The 12590-nt window shown below is 42.4% G+C and overlaps 1 protein-coding gene and 1 long non-coding RNA gene across 3 annotated transcripts; one reads left to right on the forward strand and one right to left on the reverse strand.

Moving 5' to 3' along the window:
- The first annotated feature begins 210 nt into the window (after nucleotides 1–210).
- Nucleotides 211–7446, forward strand: ubxn7 (UBX domain protein 7). Of its 2 annotated transcripts, none has more exons than XM_013139072.4 (11): nucleotides 211–401; nucleotides 1389–1545; nucleotides 1689–1756; nucleotides 1900–1965; nucleotides 2888–3000; nucleotides 3115–3261; nucleotides 3462–3552; nucleotides 3834–3967; nucleotides 4211–4748; nucleotides 5831–5910; nucleotides 6715–7446. In XM_013139072.4, the coding sequence occupies exons 1-11, from the start codon at nucleotides 332–334 to the stop codon at nucleotides 6874–6876; spliced, it is 1626 nt and encodes a 541-aa protein (XP_012994526.3). In that variant the 5' UTR covers nucleotides 211–331; the 3' UTR covers nucleotides 6877–7446. The 2 variants fall into 2 exon arrangements, with proteins under 2 accessions (XP_012994526.3, XP_019901121.3); XM_020045562.3 differs by having other exon boundaries at nucleotides 296–401; nucleotides 1872–1965.
- Nucleotides 2667–6750, reverse strand: LOC117594258. Its single transcript, XR_004575612.1, has 4 exons — nucleotides 6670–6750; nucleotides 6322–6405; nucleotides 4601–4703; nucleotides 2667–2750 (listed from the first exon to the last, which is right to left on the reverse strand). It is a non-coding gene; the product is annotated as an uncharacterized LOC117594258 (long non-coding RNA).
- Nucleotides 7447–12590: the final 5144 nt, after the last annotated feature.

Here is a 12590-nt window from a genome sequence, read left to right on the forward strand (position 1 = left end):
AATTAATATATTTAATTTGTATTTTATCAAACAATTTAAATCCTGAAACAAAATACAATTGAATGGTATTGGAAAATGACTCAAATGAACGAAATGAGTCGGATTCGTTCTTTTCAGTGAACGATTCAAAAAGATCCGGATCAGTAAAGTGAGTCGAACTCCCCATCATGAACTCAAACCAGGCGATATAGACAAACCTGAGATAAGCAGTGAAATACATTACCCACATTTCATTACGAATCTTCGCGTGACGCAAGCATCGAGGCAAACCTCGCGAGTACAGAACGGCAATACGCACGCGCAACATTTGTGTTGTTGTTGGTGGCGTAAGATGGCGGCGCTCGGGGATGCATCAGCTCCGGGTGTGAATGGGTTAATACAACAGTTCACAGCGATTACAGGTAAGATTGGTGTTTTCTTTTGTTCTTGCAATGGTAATGTTTGATTACTGACTTCCAAAAGGAGTAATGTTACCCAAGCATCACAAAAAGCTGCGCAGGAAACTCAGACGGGGCATCAAGTGCTTACTGCCCCCTCTGTCACACAAGGGGAAAATAACTGGAGTGGAGCTTGCTAGCAAGCTAACAACCGTCAAGTGTGTGTAGTCACCAGAATGGAACATCTAACTTTTAAACATAAAATGATCCAAAGGAAAGATTTGTATTGGCAAGATGCCAGCCTTAAAGATTTTGTTCTAGAGTTACCCTTAAGTAATTATGACTATCTGTAGGTAGGACCAATAACTAGCCACATTATGAGCATATTTTTGGGGGAATGGACGTGGGTGCAAATTTTTTTTCTCTAGTCGAGCTAACCTAGGCTAGGCTCCACCTTATGAAGCAATGGTGGCTGAAACATCTCCCGCCTGTCATGTTCAAGCGATCGGAAGTACAACACCATGTCTCTGCTAACGTTACCGTAACAAAGTTTTCACGTCTAAAACAGTGGTTGAATGGTGCTTTGTTAACAACTATTTAGATGGCATTTTGGACAAGTCCATCCATTTTTTTTGTGTGGTCACATCATTCATGTTCTCTACAGAGAACACGGAATGAAAGTGAAACAGACATGCGCAGTAAACGTAATAAACCCCTAACCATCATGCGCACATAATTTAAAGCAGTTGCTGATTACCATGCACGGAGATGAAACTTTTACAGTGAAGGTGCTATTATCCTTGTTTCAGTACGTGTTGCTCTAACAACCACGCATGCGCATATGAGTCTAGTCTAGGTTTAGTTTTGGGCGAGTCCCGATTGGGTTCAACAGAATTTATTCATAATTTAGTTCTTGTTATTTATTGCATAAACATGATTTGAAAACACAATTTACTTTATTTTCCTTTTTGTGTGTGTGTGTTCTCAATGTATTTTACTAACTTCTATCAGGTGCTACAGAGAGTGTGGGTAAGCATATGCTAGAAGCATGCAACAACAATCTAGAAATGGCAGTAACCATGTTCCTGGATGGAGGGGGCATCGCAGAGGAGCCCAGCACCAGCTCCAGTTCAGCAGGGCCCTCCAGCAGTAGAGCGCCCCCCACAGAGTGAGAAAATTTACCTGGTCCACTACACCAACCAGTATAGCACGCTTCAGAGATTAAACAAACCCATGCTTAGCTAATCTTAGACACATTGTTTTTAATCTGGAGCACATTAAGTAAACAATAGGTCTGCACTTTTTTTGCAGTGAGGAAGTACGGGCACCCATTCCTCAGAAGCAGGACATATTGGTGGAACCAGAGCCTATGTTTGGAGGTACAGTGACATTACTTCAGTGCAACACTAATTTGGCTGACTTCACTAAAACATCCTAATGCATGTCAATGGAGATCCCATCTGCCCCCTTTATCAGCCTCACTCCATTTTACAGTCTCTCTCTCCATCCATCCCTCTCGCAGCGCCAAAGCGGAGAAGACCTGCCCGATCCATATTTGACGGTTTTAGGGACTTCCAAACAGAAACCAGTGAGTAGCCAAACAAACACCCTGTGTCTGCATGTCGGTCTGCTTCAAACAATTAATTAGTCAACATTTACGGGTGTATTTCTTCCATATAAAGACACACTACATAATTTAATAAGAGGCCAGGTGGCTAGTTAGATTTTAAAACTCAACATTTTCAAATCACAGACTGTTAAAGTGTGCTAGAATACAGGAAAATAGGCCTAGGTCAGAACTTAGAAAACATACCTTTCCTTCTGACATGTAAGGATTCCGATGTAGAGTTTCTAGTTGAGTGTGCAGGATACTAAGAACCGGAATGGCATTGGATGTGCTTTGGAGTAAAGTTACCTGTGGCTGCAACTAACAACTATTTTGATAATAGATTACTATTTATACTTATATCAATCTTATATAGAAAAAAAACGTATCTCAGCTCTTAATGGAAGTGTTTAATTTAATAAAATAAATAATCACCTGTTTTAAGTTCTTCTTTCACAATGCTCTATTCAAAACTTAATGGCTTTTGTGTTCTCTTAGGTGTGCATGCATCACTTTTGCTCCCTTGCCATGCAAATTTGGCTTTGTGAATGTTTCTAGAAGCAGTCTTTTTAAGACTTTAATGTAAATTGCACAATAGTTATGTCTTTCCACGGATATAGCTATGTTAGTTTTCTTTTTTTTGCTGCTTCCCGCATAGACCTAACTAACTGATAATTGAACCTTTTCAAATAATCAACCATGTAGATTAGTTGTCGCAGCCCTGCAAATATCTCAACGTCGACTGTTCAGTGTGCTGGGAGTTGCCGCTGTGGAAACAAAATTGGGGAAAAAACATGGTTAAAATAAGAAACAAAAGCACCAAGAATATGCTATATACAGTACACCCAACACTTTGTTCGGAGGGTAGCGTAAATTCTGACAACTACTCCGACCTCCCCTGTAGTCCGCCAAGAGCAGGAGCTGAGAAACGGCAGTGCAGTGGACAAGAAACTCAGCACCCTGGCGGACCTGTTCCGGCCCCCCGTCGAGCTCATGCACAAAGGAAGCTTTGAGACGGTGAGGACCCCCTCCCACCACAGAATAGGAAAAGCACTACTGCAATGATTTATGGAGCTTTTGACATGCAGGTCATAAACTTCAGGCCCTTCCCTCACTCTGTCTGTTCTCTAGGCAAAAGACTGTGGTCAGCTAGAGAACAAGTGGTTGATGATCAACATCCAAAACGTGCAGGACTTCGCCTGCCAGTGTCTGAACCGGGACGTGTGGAGCAACGATGCTGTCCGGACCATCATCAGGGAGCACTTTATATTCTGGCAGGTACGTGGTTTTCTGGCGGACTGAGATGGACGTGTACTGCAATATTGTCACAATATTGTCTTCTGGTACAGTGTAACTTTTTCTTTTTTTTTGAGTCACACACACGTGTGCTGTCAGTGACCTAAAACAGTCACGTGCGTGCTGTACGCCCTAGACGTGTGTTCGTGGATGCTGACCTGCTGCATATGTGTGTGGGGCAGGTTTACCATGACAGTGAAGAGGGACAAAGATATATCCAGTTCTACAAGCTCAACAAGTTCCCCTACATCTCCATTTTGGACCCTCGCACAGGTGAGACCAGATACTAACGTGTGTTTGGCAAGTCTTTACGGCAGTGAATTAGTGATTCACTGAGAACTTTTTCACAAGCAGTGTGTGGGGCCTTGTTGCACAAAGAAATGTTTTATGCTAGAGTCCTTTATTGTTGTTGTTTTTCTTTTTTTTTTAATTCTTTTTAGGCACACTGGTCATACGGCAGAGTTTTAGGTCGCACAGCAAACTTTTTCAGTGCATTTTGGGGTAAAATAGAGGCACTTTACAGCCCTGTGACGATGTTCGCGTTTTACTGTCAGGTCAGAAGATGGTTGAGTGGAACCAGTTGGACGTGGCGTCGTTTCTGGAGCAAGTGACGGGTTTCCTGACAGAACACGGCCAGCTTGACGGCCCGGCATCCAGCCACCCGCCACCCGCGAAACGTGCTCGCTCCGTGAGTCATTAAAGAAACTTGATTCCCACTTAATATTGTTTTGTTCTCTTATTCATTCACTCTCTGTCCTTCTGCCTCTCTGATCACTTTAAAGGGCTTTATTGGCATTGGAAATATTTGTTTGTACATTGCCAAAACAAATTACGGAAGTGGGCTATGAACAGTGTCCTGGTATTGTACAAATAGTTTCAGTTTTATGGCAACAGGTCACAAATCGTGCCTCTCTTTTTCCCTGTATCTCAGGAGAGTCTGATTGATGCCAGTGAGGACAGCCAGTTGGAGGCGGCCATTCGAGCCTCCCTACAAGAGACCCACTATGAGTCCTCTTCTGCCCCCGAGCTCCCCAACTCCCCCCACTCTGTAGACGCAGACTCTGAGGGAGGCTCGGACGCAGAGCCCTTCTCTGATAGCGAGGGCCTCATCTCGGTCGACGGTTCAGACAACGAGACAACAGAACATCGCGAGGGCAGCTCCTGCTCTGCAGGCGGACACACCCCTCCGGGACCAGCCCCTCCTACGTCTGCCGCTGCAGCCCCACAACCCCCCCCACGTCCGGACAGCCCCCCCGCCCGCCACAGGAAGTCACCACACAAAGAGAACAGCCACAGAAAAGAGGAGAGCAAAAAGAACCACCTGGAGCCCCCGGCAGCCGCCCCTGCGCGATCCCAGTCCGACCCCGAGTCGGAGCACCGTTCTGGGGAGAACCATCGTACCTCAGCGGCCCAAAGCTCCAGATCTGATAGGACGGAAACAGCTGACCTCGATTTGCTTGATGACAATGGTAATTGTTTCCCTTATCTGGCTTTTCACCAAAAAACATTAAAATACTGTAAATTCAGCTGTTAAATGTGAAGGAAAAGTTTAAATAACTTAAGCTGCACAACATTCATTTAGCTAAGAACACCATTCTACATATTTTACGTAGATATTTAGTTTTTGTTTTGGTATTAAATACATCTTACGATGCACTTGGACAAATCATCGGGTGTTTTGGGTCTTTCAGCAGTCATACATTCTTGCCCAGGCGACCCAGCCAGGGTTGATCAAGCCCTAGCTTGTGTCCAAGTAGCCTGTGGGAGCCATCTCTGCCTCCTTGTGGTATTTTTTATGCCTTTTCTACTGTGCTGACCTGTGATGCTAAGGAGCTTGAGGGCCCTGAAATAAGACTGGCTGGCACAACCTCCGCAGCCCACCTCCGGGAAGCACTGCGCCAGCCATCCCTGCTTCCAGCACTGATATTTGGCGCTCTTCCACTCATACGCCTCCTCTATTCGGTCTTCCCATCTGGTCTACGCGCCCTGTTGCTGCATCCCAACCATCCTGCTGGAGTAAACTTCCTCCACTCATGCTTCCACTTCCTGTTGGACCCGATTACGTTTATGTTTGCCTCTGGCCTTTTCGGAGCAAGATCTTAGAATGCTGCCGAGCTTGGCACATCCAACCAGAACACTGTGTGGCATTCGTAATTCTGCCTGGTCCCTCCACTTCCTCCCAGCCTTCACTTCAATGCCTGCCTGGAAGACTCTGGTGTCAGTGGAGTCTTTATATTGCAGCACCTCTCTTGTTTGGGTGACCATGAACTCCTCAGTTAGGCTGAATGGGAGCGGTAGTTTGTTTTTCTGGCTGTACAAGGCGATGCTGCTCAACCGTGTTGCAGGCTAACTCTATTCTGTTTAGAATAATTACCATCATCTAAATAGTCATTTTGGTTTTTGACATTCTGACACCTTGTGTAAATGACCTAATTGTTTCCACCCCCACTGGACACAAATGACTGTGTAAATGAAAATGTAACCCATGTGCCACGATTCTGTTGTCATCCTTTCCAAACTCGACTGCATTCTTCCTGTATGGTCTCTCCAGGTCCCAAGGCCAGAGTGATGCTGCGCTACCCAGATGGACAAAGAGAGCAGATCGCCCTGTCATCCAAAGCCAAGCTAATGGTAAGAATTCAACGCATGGGCAAAATTAAATGCCCACATTAACAATCCATGTAAATGTTTTGTTCAAGGTTATGTTCAATCTAGACTTATTTCAGAACATACAAAACAAAGACACAAACAGAAATAATTAATATATTGCATCCCTCCTGTTGCATTAGCACACTAAAACCCTAATTTAGAACACATTTTTAAGGAGTGGCAGGTCACCTAGGAGCATTGGCACATGACAAATATTCTTGACGTTAACCCTGAATCCTCTCAGGTCCTTGATGTACATGAGAATGTGTCCTCCATTCAACTTAAACTATGTGGCCCAAAGTATGTGGACATGCCTCCAATTTACTGGATTCAGCTGTTTCAGGATGAAACACAGGAGCAACCTGGGTTTGGCAGATGCCAGCAGAATGATACCTGCCTGAATCCATGGTTTGGGCTCCATAGTCCCTGTGAAATGGTGATGTTCAATGAGTAGGTGTCCACATTTGGTCTTGTAGTCTGCCTGGTTTAAAGTAAAAAATATCAGCATGTCTGTTACTGATTATAAAGTAGCAGTCAAGGTCAACTTTTTTGTTGTTCTCTCTTATTTGGTAAGCGTGGAATCATATGTAATTTCTAATTTCTACAGTGCAAATATACAGGCAGTTTCAGAATTGAAGTTTACAAACACAAAAGGGGATAAGATTAACAATAAATAGACACTGAACATTCTTGCCAGCTGAACATTATCATCAGTCGTAACAGTACTGAGGGAAGCCTTACCCTGACCCGTTTACTTTTTTTCCCCGTGTCCTTCATCCCTTTCAGGCTCTGGTGAGGCATGTCCAGTCAAAGGGTTACCCCAACGAACGCTTCGAACTTGTCACCAACTTCCCCCGGCGAAAGCTTGCGCACTTGGACTATGACATCACTCTGCAAGAGGCAGGGCTGTGTCCACAGGAGACTGTATTTGTGCAGGAGAGGAACTAAGCCCCACCTTTTATTTTTTCAGACCACACCCTTACCACCGGTGTCCCCCCCCGCCCCCAAGAAGACGTTTACAGGCCGTGACCCCTGACTTTTTGTTATTGTGGAGATTAGACCATGCCCTTGTTTGGCAACATCAATTAGTGGATGGACTCAATTACCCATCATTCCACTGGGAGGAAGTGAATGGCCTGTGTACTTTTGGTAGTGGGCATTGTTGTTCATCGTCAATAACCGAATGCGTTCTATTCTGATTTTAGCTTTATTTTGCGGTAATAAACCAATCGGAGTAGAATACATTAGTTAGAGTTAGAAATAAGCTGGTGTCCCAATAATGATTAGAGTTGGCTCTGGAAGAATTAAGACCTTTATCACTGAAAAAGGATTTAAAATGTCTGAGATTTGTTTCAAGTTCTTAATATTTCAGTTTTGAGTCATTCACACCCATTGCCAGAACTCTCTACCCTTTGCTCTGTTTGGTCAAATTTAGTGACCATGAGAAAGTGGGTGACTTTGAAGAATGCAATGGAGAGTGGTGGAGGGCCATTGAAATGTTTTTTGGGTGGGGGGGGGGGGGGGGGGTGGATTCATCCTCAACTGTCAACCTGCACTGTACAGAGGTGGTGTAGCGATTGATAATTTAGTATCTTTTTTTTCTTTATGTTTTTTTATATGCTTCCCCATTTCCAAGAAAAAATGCTGATGCTGAAATATAATCATCAAAACAAAGGGAAACTTGGCCTATTTCTTCTATTCCTTTATTTTTATGATCCAAACATAAAAGCACACACAGGATGTTATTTGCGTCATGTTTTCCTTAAGATAGAGCCACCACCAAAACACCGGAGGTTTTGGCAGTTTCTTTCAACATAACATTCCATATCTACCATGTTCTGTATCTGCAGTGTTTGTTACCAGAACCACAGAATGAGTGTTGGTGATGATGCTTTGAAAATGGTCTGAAAGGAATCCAAATTGACCTCTAAAATGACTTGCACAACAACCCCCGCCCCCCCGATGATCTTTCTAGAAAAGTGTTAGAGGTAGCTGTTACAACATATCTAGTCTAGTCAGATGGGAGGGAAGGTAGCAAGTAGTTGATGATTGGGGCCATTCCCAATATCAACAATCTAATGTTGACCCACAGTTTAGATTTCACAAGATTTACCAAGTTTTCCGTTTAGTTGATACTCCCAACTGTATCAAGCTGGTGGTGAGAATGCACAATTTAACATGGAGTCTTATAGATTTCATTGTGTTAATTACATCTGGTAGTATTGGCAGGGTAATCTCTAGCCATGTTTAAGTGTAAATCGACACGTGAGCACATTCTGATTATGCAGTTATATGATAGTGTTGTTTATTTGCCTGATTTAAAAATAATAATTCATGTGTTATCTCTACCAAAACTCACAGCTGAAATCCATTCTTAAAAAAGCATTTAGTAATCTGGGCTAGGTGATATGTAGATCACCAGAACGCATGATTTGATTGGATCCATATCTAATTTAAATGTCAGGTCTGCTGGATGAGGTAAGTCATTGTGTCGAGTCAGAATTTAAACGTGTACTTCTGTTATTGATTCTGCTTACCTTTCAACTGTTGTTGACCTCATTACCCCCAGTTCTGGAACACCTGTGAGGGCGAAGGTCAGTTGAAAGCATGGTATCTGCAGTTGATCAAAGCGGTGTAGTGGTTGACTCTGGTTCCTTTCTGTGCAGGATGTGATGGGCATCCTATTCTTCCCCTAGTTTTATATAATTGTTCTCAAATGTATTCACCCCCTGGATACTGCAATTTTGCCTGTTCTTTGCAAAAATGTTTGAGCTCCATCAGGTTTTATTGGGGCCTTTCAACAATTTTCAACAATTTCCACATTCTCAATTGGATTGAGGTCTGGGCTTTAGTCATAGTCTACCATTGTCGTCTGGCAAACTCTTAATAAACTTTGATGTGGGATGTCTTCAACAATGGCTTTCTTTATGCCACTCCCATGAATGTCAATTTTGTGAAGCTGCCAGGCTATTATTAAAGTAGCTCAGCTGTAGAAGACTGACTCCTAGAGTTGCTATAGGCCTCTTGTTGGCCTCAGGGAGAAGTGCACTCCTCACCTGGATAATCCATTTTGGTGAGCCTGTGCTAGTCTGGTTCACAGTGATATTCTAAGAATTTTTTAATAATGGACTGTACTGTTCTCTGGGGGATTTTCAATGCTTTGGAAATGTTCTTATATCCTACCCCTGGTTCCTGCTGATTCTGGATTTACTTTGAATGGTTCTTCATCTTCATGGTGTTGTTTTTGTTAAGAATTGTACTAACCAAAATGGAAAACCAAACACCAGTATATACTCACTTGGGGTACATTTATTGTCGACTGGATTTTCTAATGTAACAGTGTCAGCCGAATAAAGACAATATTAGCCGCACAAGATTAGGGGAGGCTGAAGCACAAGAGGTTGACACTGGGCATTTTGAAATATTGATTATTATTTCAGTTTTGTATCTTAAAGACCTATGACAATTTTCTGCTTATCCAACCTGCATGGGGAAGTGTGGAGATTCAGTTCTGCAGTAGCTTATCAGTCACCTGAAAACTATGACTACTGGTTCATTCCCCAAGATGCAACGACCCCCAGTTGATTCTCAGAAACAAATCGATGGAAGTTAATGTGTGACTACTAAACTGGGTGGAATTTGAGTCTGTGGCTTTCATACACCCCTCCATGGGTCCAGATAAACCAGACCAGTTCTCTCAACGATATTGTCTACATCAAAAGTCAGCTTCCCTGTAACACAACCGTTGTGTTGTAACTTGTTTCTAAATACATTTTGAATGTAATAACAACACTTAACTTACTGCAGTAGAATAATGAAATGAAAGGGGATTTTCTGTACCATGTGGATATTCACAAAATGTCAGCAGGTCATTGCTCAATATCTTTTCAACATGTAGCCCAAAGAATAAATATCTATAATACAGCTGCTGGAGAGAACGTGGGGCTGCTGGTTTCCCTTAGCTTTTTTGTCATGTGATTACACTAAGCTGTTTAAGGGACAAAGAACAAAAAAAGAAGGTACATCAAAGCTACTTTCATTAAATAAACAGTGATAATTAAGAGGGATTATTTCAAAAATGTATAGTAAAAAGCCTGTAGTAGGTCATCAATATTAACAGGGAGTCGGTCAGTTTAGAGGTAAAGTAGCAGGCCTACAGTGAATCCCAGCTGACAGGAAAAATCTGGTTTGGTGTGATGCAGACCAGGGTTGGTTCTAGGCATAAGCAACATAAGGGGGCCCCAATCAAATTATGTTTAGGGCCCCCCAATGACTTGAGCCGCCACTGACTCAGACAGTTATTTCATGTATACTCAGGTTGCTTATGGTGACTGTATGATGTCATCGGCGCTTGGCATTAACTTTTTTGCTCACCAGCGACTGTGGCTAGTGGTAATTCCAATGCTTCTAGCCACTTAGTATTTTCACTAGCCACCATTTTGTTGTTGGGAAATTACATTTTCTTTGATAAAATGTGACTGGTGTGCTACATCTTAGCCTGTTTTGTTCACTTGTTCAGTCACTGGCACGCAAGGCAATAGGCCTAACATAAATGAAACAGAATCAAACACTATGCAGGTAGTGCTCATGGGAGTTGCAGGGACGTATCTCATAATGTCACTGTCATTGCAATGAGATTACAATTGGGGAAAAAAGTATATTTATGTACACAAACATACAGTATCTCACAGAAGTGAGTACCCCCCTCACATTTTTGCAAATATTTGATTATATCTTTTCATGTGACAACACTGAGGAAATTACATTTTGTACAGCTTGTATAACAGTGTAAATTTGCTGTCCCCTCAAAATACCTCAACACACAGCCATTAATGTCTAAACCGCTGGCAACAAAAGTGAAAATGTTTTTTACCATGCCAACAGAAAGCGGTACGAGATTTTGGGGAGGGTATTGCCTTTAGGATTTGAATGCAGGAAAAACCCTAGTTATATAGAATGCCACCCGCCAAAGTGGCTATTAAAAATTACTGCGTTACACACCACACCTGAATCTACCCACAATTGGTGGGTGGGCGGGTGCCAATGTGAAGCCCTGGATGTCATATTAAAGTTATAACACAATTAAAATTGTTCATCAAGATTTTGAAACATTCAAATGACCAGCAGGTCAAATATACTTATACCTCAAGAGTAATTATGAGGTGGGCTCTTCATAGGCATAGTGTTCAGAGGTAGCTCTCCTTCGCATTCTTCAAAGTCCTCCACTTTCTCATGGTCACAGGAACAGCAAGGACTCCACAGGCAAAAAATAGATCTGCAACATGATCAGGTGCAAGGAACACAGGAACCGCCAGGACTCCACAAGCAGAAACTAGATGTACAACACAATCAGGTGGACAGGAACAGTCAAGAGTACACAGACAGAAACTAGATCGGCAACACGACCAGGTGGAATTTCAACAGGAACAGCCAGGAGTCATCAGGCAGAAACTAGATCCGGAACCCGACCATGTGGAATTTCAACAGTGGACAGGAACACCCAGGAGTCCATAGGAAGAAACTAGAATGGCAACACAACTAGGTGAACAGCGGAGAGGAAAAGCCAGGAGTCGACAGGCAGAAACTAGATCAGCAACATGACCATGTGGAATTTTAATAGGGACAGCCAGGACTCCAAAGGCAGAAAAAGATCAGCAACACAACCAGGTGGAATTTAACAGGAACAGCCAGAATTCGTCAAGCCAAGTTGACCTTTGGCACGGTCCAAGGTTTCCACATCTGATTGAGAAAGAGAGGAGAGATGCTGTATCTGAGCCACACAGAACCACCATAGTGTACATTTTCCTCAGTGCTTCAATGAGAAATTGAAGGAACTAAAATGTTAGTGTATTTCCTGTATTGACTAAATAGCTACTTCTTTTGGACCTTCTCTCTTGGCCTTACAAACAAGCAGTGTGACACAGCAATTTTGCTTCATTGTTTACACATGGTCATTATTTGAATATGCAATCAAAAGCTGATGTAGGAATGATCAGATAACGATTGAATGAGAAACAATGAAAAGATAAGTGAATTCCTCCACTGAATATCTGGTTGTATCAATGAAAAAGTTGTTCTGTATGTTAACTCTGACTCAGTAACAAACGGTGTACAACCCCTTTTCCCCGAAAAGCTCTAATAAAAACAAAATGCAGTGATATGCAAATAATTTATCCCTATATTTAATTGAAAATAGCACAAAGACAACATATCAAATATTGAAACTAAGAAATGTTATTGTTTTTGGAAAAATACATGCATATAATGTGATGCCAGCAACAGGGTCATGTTTATAACTGAGTTGCATCACCTCTTCTTTTAACAATACTCTGTGTTTGGGCAGTCTGTGAAAGACTGCGCAAGGAAATAGTGCAACAATTTAAGAATAACATTTCTCAATGTAAAACTGCAAAGAGATTTGTGATCTCATCAGATGACAGGGTCATGTTTACAAATGTGTTGCATTACCTTTTAATTCAACAATACTCTAAGCGTTTGGGAACTGAGACCCATTGCTGTAGTTTTTTAAGTGAAATATTTTCCAATTTTTGCATGATATAGGATTTCAGCTGTTCAACAGTTCTTCTTTGTCGTATTTTTGGTTTCGTAATGCGCCAAATGTTTTCAATGGGTGACAGGTCTGGACTGCAGGCAGGCCAGTT

The sequence above is a fragment of the Esox lucius genome, chromosome 3 (assembly GCF_011004845.1).
Source record: "Esox lucius isolate fEsoLuc1 chromosome 3, fEsoLuc1.pri, whole genome shotgun sequence".
Classification (NCBI taxonomy): Eukaryota; Metazoa; Chordata; class Actinopteri; order Esociformes; family Esocidae; genus Esox; species Esox lucius.